Source organism: Pristiophorus japonicus, chromosome 23, assembly GCF_044704955.1.
Source record: "Pristiophorus japonicus isolate sPriJap1 chromosome 23, sPriJap1.hap1, whole genome shotgun sequence".
NCBI lineage: Eukaryota > Metazoa > Chordata > Chondrichthyes > Pristiophoridae > Pristiophorus > Pristiophorus japonicus.
This window is the reverse complement of record NC_091999.1, coordinates 5,256,845-5,264,490: the sequence shown is the minus strand read 5'-3', so window position 1 is coordinate 5,264,490 and position 7,646 is coordinate 5,256,845. Positions and strand designations below refer to the sequence as shown.

The window sequence follows — 7,646 nt, the reverse complement described above, 5'->3', positions numbered from 1 at the left end:
ACCGGGTGATGGGGGGAGGTGGAATATACCAGGTACACAGGGTGGCGGGGGAGGTGGAATATACCAGGTACACCGGGTGATGGGGGGAGGTGGAATATACCAGGTACACAGGGTGGCGGGGGGGGAGGTGGAATATACCAGGTGCACAGGGTGGCGGGGGGGGAGGTGGAATATACCAGGTACACCGGGGTGATGGGTGGGAGGCGGAATATACCAGGTACACAGGGTGGCGGGGGTGGAGGTGGAATATACCAGGTACACAGGGTGGCGGGGGGAGAGGTGGAATATACCAGGTACACAGGGTGGCGGGGAGGTGGAATATACCAGATACACAGGGTGGCGGGGGGGAGGTGGAATATACCAGGTACACGGGGGGGCGGGGGGGATGGAATATACCAGGTACACAGGGTGGCGGGGGGGAGGTGGAATATACCAGGTACACAGGGTGGCGGGGGTGGAGGTGGAATATACCAGGTACCCTGCAGGTGAATCCTGCGAGGAAGCGATGGTTGGCCCACATTCCGTATCTCAAAGATGCAGCTCCGTTTGAGGAGGGAGGAGCAGTATGCCGAGAGGGTGAGTAAATAGTCGGGCGACGGCTCCGTTCCCCCCCCTCCACCGTTCCCTCGAGCGCCTCGTTCTGATTGTTTCTCTCTCTCCCCTCCCACCGTTCCCTCGAGCGCCTCGTTCTGATTGTTTCTCTCTCTCTCTCTTTGTCCCCCCCACCACAAAGAGTCTGGTGGAGAGCAGCAGGAAGGTGGCTCCTTACCCCTCATGCCTACGGCAGGCGTTGACTGACAGGTTCAAGCTCTTCGATGAGTACCAGCTGGCCAAGTACAACACCAGGAAACAGCGATGCAAGAGCAACACCGCCAGACGGAGAATGGTGAGTGTTCTCCGCATTATCAACACCTACAATATGTGTTTATCATCCTCATCATCGGCCGTCCCTGGAACGAGGATGACTTGCATACACACGTGTTCACAGATGTTTCAATGAAGGACCCGATGTTCCAGTCCTGGACTCCAGGGGTGGGCGATGTCTGTGGGTGGGTTTGTTTAACGTGGGGTGACCGTTGTACACCAGCCACCACACGGGGCTTGACAGAGCGAGGCCTTGGTCCAGGGGCAAGGGTCAACCAGGACGACTGGAGACCAGCTCTGCTGCACGGACCCAGTGCGCTCACATATCGCACAGTGTGGGCTGGGCCCGTGCTGCCCCTAGGGCCCTCATTCGCCGCTCCTCCGCCCCCGATCTTTGGCCGCTCCTCCGCCCCTGATCTCTGGCCGCTCCTCCGCCCCGATCTCTGGCCGCTCCTCCGCCCCCGATCTCTGGCCGCTCCTCCGCCCCCGATCTCTGGCCGCTCCTCCGCCCCCCCGATCTCTGGCCGCTCCTCCGCCCCCGATCTCTGGCCGCTCCTCCGCCCCCGATCTCTGGCCGCTCCTCCGCCCCCCCCGATCTCTGGCCGCTCCTCCGCCCCCGATCTCTGGCCGCTCCTCCGCCCCCCCCGATCTCTGGCCGCTCCTCCGCCCCGATCTCTGGCCGCTCCTCCACCCCCGATCTCTCGCCGCTCCTCCGCCCCGATCTCTGGCCGCTCCTCCGCCCCCGATCTCTGGCCGCTCCTCCGCCCCGATCTCTGGCCGCTCCTCCACCCCCGATCTCTCGCCGCTCCTCCGCCCCGATCTCTGGCCGCTCCTCCGCCCCCGATCTCTCGCCGCTCCTCCGCCCCCGATCTCTGGCCGCTCCTCCGCCCCGATCTCTCGCCGCTCCTCCGCCCCCGATCTCTCGCCGCTCCTCCGCCCCCGATCTCTCGCCGCTCCTCCGCCCCGATCTCTCGCCCCTCCTCCGCCCCCGATCTCTCGCCCCTCCTCCGCCCCCCGATCTCTGGCCGCTCCTCCGCCCCGATCTCTGGCCGCTCCTCCGCCCCGATCTCTGGCCGCTCCTCCGCCCCGATCTCTGGCCGCTCCTCCGCCCCGATCTCTCGCCGCTCCTCCGCCCCGATCTCTCGCCGCTCCTCCGCCCCGATCTCTGGCCGCTCCTCCGCCCCGATCTCTGGCCGCTCCTCCGCCCCGATCTCTCGCCGCTCCTCCGCCCCCGATCTCTGGCCGCTCCTCCGCCCCGATCTCTGGCCGCTCCTCCGCCCCGATCTCTGGCCGCTCCTCCGCCCCGATCTCTGGCCGCTCCTCCGCCCCGATCTCTGGCCGCTCCTCCGCCCCGATCTCTCGCCGCTCCTCCGCCCCGATCTCTCGCCGCTCCTCCGCCCCGATCTCTGGCCGCTCCTCCGCCCCGATCTCTGGCCGCTCCTCCGCCCCGATCTCTCGCCGCTCCTCCGCCCTGATCTCTCGCCGCTCCTCCGCCCCGATCTCTGGCCGCTCCTCCGCCCCGATCTCTGGCCGCTCCTCCCCCCGATCTCTGGCCGCTCCTCCGCCCCGATCTCTGGCCGCTCCTCCGCCCCGATCTCTGGCCGCTCCTCCGCCCCGATCTCTGGCCGCTCCTCCCCCCGATCTCTCGCCGCTCCTCCGCCCCGATCTCTCGCCGCTCCTCCGCCCCGATCTCTCGCCGCTCCTCCGCCCCGATCTCTCGCCGCTCCGCCCCCGATCTCTGGCCGCTCCTCCGCCCCGATCTCTGGCCGCTCCTCCGCCCCGATCTCTGGCCGCTCCTCCGCCCCGATCTCTGGCCGCTCCTCCGCCCCGATCTCTGGCCGCTCCTCCGCCCCGATCTCTGGCCGCTCCTCCGCCCCGATCTCTGGCCGCTCCTCCGCCCCGATCTCTCGCCCCTCCTCCGCCCCCGATCTCTCGCCCCTCCTCCGCCCCCGATCTCTCGCCCCTCCTCCGCCCCCGATCTCTCGCCCCTCCTCCGCCCCCCGATCTCTCGCCGCTCCTCCGCCCCCGATCTCTCGCCCCTCCTCCGCCCCCCGATCTCTCGCCCCTCCTCCGCCCCCCGATCTCTGGCCGCTCCTCCGCCCCGATCTCTGGCCGCTCCTCCGCCCCGATCTCTGGCCGCTCCTCCGCCCCGATCTCTGGCCGCTCCTCCGCCCCGATCTCTCGCCGCTCCTCCGCCCCGATCTCTCGCCGCTCCTCCGCCCCGATCTCTCGATACTCCTCCGCCCTGATCTCTCGCCGCTCCTCCGCCCCGATCTCTCGCCCCTCCTCCGCCCCCCGATCTCTCGCCGCTCCTCCGCCCCGATCTCTGGCCGCTCCTCCGCCCCGATCTCTGGCCGCTCCTCCGCCCCGATCTCTGGCCGCTCCTCCGCCCCGATCTCTGGCCGCTCCTCCGCCCCCGATCTCTGGCCCCTCCTCCGCCCCCGATCTCTGGCCGCTCCTCCGCCCCGATCTCTCGCCGCTCCTCCGCCCCCCGATCTCTGGCCGCTCCTCCGCCCCGATCTCTGGCCGCTCCTCCGCCCCGATCTCTGGCCGCTCCTCCGCCCCCCCCGATCTCTCGCCGCTCCTCCGCCCCCCGATCTCTGGCCGCTCCTCCGCCCCGATCTCTCGCCGCTCCTCCGCCCCGATCTCTCGCCGCTCCTCCGCCCCGATCTCTGGCCGCTCCTCCGCCCCGATCTCTGGCCGCTCCTCCGCCCCGATCTCTGGCCGCTCCTCCGCCCCGATCTCTGGCCGCTCCTCCGCCCCGATCTCTGGCCGCTCCTCCGCCCCGATCTCTGGCCGCTCCTCCGCCCCGATCTCTGGCCGCTCCTCCGCCCCGATCTCTGGCCGCTCCTCCGCCCCGATCTCTGGCCGCTCCTCCGCCCCGATCTCTGGCCGCTCCTCCGCCCCGATCTCTGGCCGCTCCTCCGCCCCGATCTCTGGCCGCTCCTCCGCCCCGATCTCTGGCCGCTCCTCCGCCCCGATCTCTGGCCGCTCCTCCGCCCCGATCTCTGGCCGCTCCTCCGCCCCGATCTCTGGCCGCTCCTCCGCCCCGATCGCTGGCCGCTCCTCCGCCCCGATCTCTCGCCGCTCCTCCGCCCCGATCTCTCGCCGCTCCTCCGCCCCCGATCTCTGGCCGCTCCTCCGCCCCGATCTCTCGCCCCTCCTCCGCCCCGATCTCTCGCCGCTCCTCCGCCCCGATCTCTCGCCGCTCCTCCGCCCCCGATCTCTGGCCGCTCCTCCGCCCCGATCTCTCGCCCCTCCTCCGCCCCCCGATCTCTCGCCCCTCCTCCGCCCCCCGATCTCTCGCCCCTCCTCCGCCCCCCGATCTCTCGCCCCTCCTCCGCCCCGATCTCTCGCCGCTCCTCCGCCCCGATCTCTGGCCCCTCCTCCGCCCCCCGATCTCTCGCCCCTCCTCCGCCCCCCGATCTCTCGCCGCTCCTCCGCCCCCGATCTCTGGCCGCTCCTCCGCCCCGATCTCTCGCCCCTCCTCCGCCCCGATCCCTCGCCGCTCCTCCGCCCCGATCTCTGGCCGCTCCTCCGCCCCGATCTCTGGCCGCTCCTCCGCCCCGATCTCTCGCCCCTCCTCCGCCCCCCGATCTCTCGCCGCTCCTCCGCCCCCGATCTCTCGCCGCTCCTCCGCCCCCGATCTCTGGCCGCTCCTCCGCCCCGATCTCTGGCCGCTCCTCCGCCCCGATCTCTGGCCGCTCCTCCGCCCCGATCTCTGGCCGCTCCTCCGCCCCCCGATCTCTCGCCGCTCCTCCGCCCCGATCTCTCGCCGCTCCTCCGCCCCGATCTCTCGCCGCTCCTCCGCCCCGATCTCTCGCCGCTCCTCCGCCCCGATCTCTCGCCGCTCCTCCGCCCCGATCTCTCGCCGCTCCTCCGCCCCGATCTCTGGCCGCTCCTCCGCCCCGATCTCTGGCCGCTCCTCCGCCCCGATCTCTGGCCGCTCCTCCGCCCCCGATCTCTGGCCGCTCCTCCGCCCCCGATCTCTGGCCGCTCCTCCGCCCCCGATCTCTGGCCGCTCCTCCGCCCCCGATCTCTGGCCGCTCCTCCGCCCCGATCTCTGGCCGCTCCTCCGCCCCCGATCTCTGGCCGCTCCTCCGCCCCCGATCTCTGGCCGCTCCTCCGCCCCCGATCTCTGGCCGCTCCTCCGCCCCCGATCTCTGGCCGCTCCTCCGCCCCCGATCTCTGGCCGCTCCTCCGCCCCCGATCTCTGGCCGCTCCTCCGCCCCCGATCTCTGGCCGCTCCTCCGCCCCCGATCTCTGGCCGCTCCTCCGCCCCCGATCTCTGGCCGCTCCTCCGCCCCCGATCTCTGGCCGCTCCTCCGCCCCCGATCTCTCGCCGCTCCTCCGCCCCGATCTCTCGCCGCTCCTCCGCCCCCGATCTCTCGCCGCTCCTCTGCCGCGAGATCGTGGCGGAGGAGCGGCGAGTGTTTGTATTTATACAGCGCCTTTAGCTGAGTAATTGTACATTCCTGTCTGGCGTAAAAATAAAAAAGGGAAGGTGGCTCAACCGTGGCTATCTAGGGAAATCAGGGATAGTATTAAAGCCAAGGAAGTGGTATACAAATTGGCCAGAAATAGCAGCGAACCCGGGGACTGGGAGAAATTTAGAACTCAGCAGAGGAGGACAAAGGGTTTCATTAGGGCAGGGAAAATGGAGTACGAGAAGAAGCTTGCAGGGAACATTAAGGCGGATTGCAAAAGTTTCTATAGGTATGTAAAGAGAAAAAGGTTAGTAAAGACAAACGTAGGTCCCCTGCAGTCAGAATCAGGGGAAGTCATAACGGGGAACAAAGAAATCGCAGACCAATTGAACAAGTACTTTGGTTCAGTATTCACTAAGGAGGACACAAACAACCTTCCGGATATAAAAGGGGTCAGAGGGTCTAGTAAGGAGGAGGAACTGAGGGAAATCTTTATTAGTCAGGAAATTGTGTTGGGGAAATTGATGGGATTGAAGGCCAATAAATCCCCAGGGCCTGATGGACTGCATCCCAGAGTACTTAAGGAGGTGGCCTTGGAAATAGCGGATGCATTGACAGTCATTTTCCAACATTCCATTGACTCTGGATCAGTTCCTATCGAGTGGAGGGTAGCCAATGTAACCCCACTTTTTAAAAAAAGAGGGAGAGAGAAAGCAGGGAATTATAGACCGGTCAGCCTGACCTCAGTAGTGGGTAAAATGATGGAATCAATTATTAAGGATGTCATAGCAGTGCATTTGGAAAATGGTGACATGATAGGTCCAAGTCAGCATGGATTTGTGAAAGGGGAATCATGCTTGACAAATCTTCTGGAATTTTTTGAGGATGTTTCCAGTAAAGTGGACAAAGGAGAACCAGTTGATGTGGTATATTTGGACTTTCAGAAGGCTTTCGACAAGGTCCCACACAGGAGATTAATGTGCAAAGTTAGAGCACATGGGATTGGGGGTAGTGTGCTGACGTGGATTGAGAACTGGTTGTCAGACAGGAAGCAAAGTGTAGGAGTAAATGGGTACTTTTCAGAATGGCAGGCAGTGACTCGTGGGGTACCGCAGGGTTCTGTGCTGGGGTCCCAGCTGTTTACATTGTACATTAATGATTTAGACGAGGGGATTAAATGTAGTATCTCCAAATTTGCGGATGACACTAAGTTGGGTGGCAGTGTGAGCTGCGAGGAGGATGCTATGAGGTTGCAGAGTGACTTGGATAGGTTAGGTGAGTGGGCAAATGCGTGGCAGATGAAGTATAATGTGGATAAATGTGAGGTTATCCACTTTGGTGGTAAAAACAGAGAGACAGACTATTATCTGAATGGTGACAGATTAGGAAAAGGAGAGGTGCAACGAGACCTGGGTGTCATGGTACATCAGTCACTGAAGGTTGGCATGCAGGTACAGCAGGCGGTTAAGAAAGCAAATGGCATGTTGGCCTTCATAGCGAGGGGATTTGCGTACAGGGGCAGGGAGGTGTTGCTACAGTTGTACAGGGCCTTGGTGAGGCCACACCTGGAGTATTGTGTACAGTTTTGGTCTCCTAACTTGAGGAAGGACATTCTTGCTATTGAGGGAGTGCAGCGAAGGTTCACCAGACTGATTCCCGGGATGGTGGGACTGACCTATCAAGAAAGACTGGATCAACTGGGCTTGTATTCACTGGAGTTCAGAAGAGTGAGAGGGGACCTCATAGAAACGTTTAAAATTCTGACGGGACTGGACAGGTTGGATGCAGGAAGAATGTTCCCAATGTTGGGGAAGTCCAGAACCAGGGGTCACAGTCTAAGGATAAGGGGTAAGCCATTTAGGACCGAGATGAGGAGAAACTTCTTCACCCAGAGAGTGGTGAACCTGTGGAATTCTCTACCACAGAAAGTTGTTGAGGCCAATTCACTAAATATATTCAAAAGGGAGTTAGATGAAGTCCTTGCTACTCGGGGGATCAAGGGGTATGGCGTGAAAGCAGGAAGGGGGTACTGAAGTTTCATGTTCAGCCATGAACTCATTGAATGGCGGTGCAGGCTAGAAGGGCCGAATGGCCTACTCCTGCACCTATTTTCTATGTTTCTATGTTTCTATGTAAAACGACCCCAAGGCGCTACACAGAATTGGTATGAGGCAAAACAAATATGACACCGAGTCGAATAAGAAGAAATTAGGGCAGGTAACCAGAGGTAGCTTTTAAGGAGCGGCTTGAAGTAGGAACGAGAGGTGGAGAGGTTTAGTCAGGGAGTTCCAGAGCCTGAGGCCTAGGCAACGGAAGCCATGGCCAACAGGGGTTGAGCGATTGTAATCAGGCCAC

The 7,646-nt window shown here is 63.7% G+C and overlaps 1 protein-coding gene across 1 annotated transcript in view; it reads left to right on the top strand.

Annotated features, from left to right (window-relative positions):
- LOC139235695 (uncharacterized) overlaps positions 1-7,646 on the top strand; it is a 72,359-nt gene that overhangs the window by 17,944 nt on the left and 46,769 nt on the right. The window contains exon 6 of the mRNA XM_070866734.1: positions 734-886. Within this exon, the coding sequence (XP_070722835.1) occupies positions 734-886 (153 nt within the window). The remainder of the gene's footprint in view (positions 1-733; positions 887-7,646) is intronic.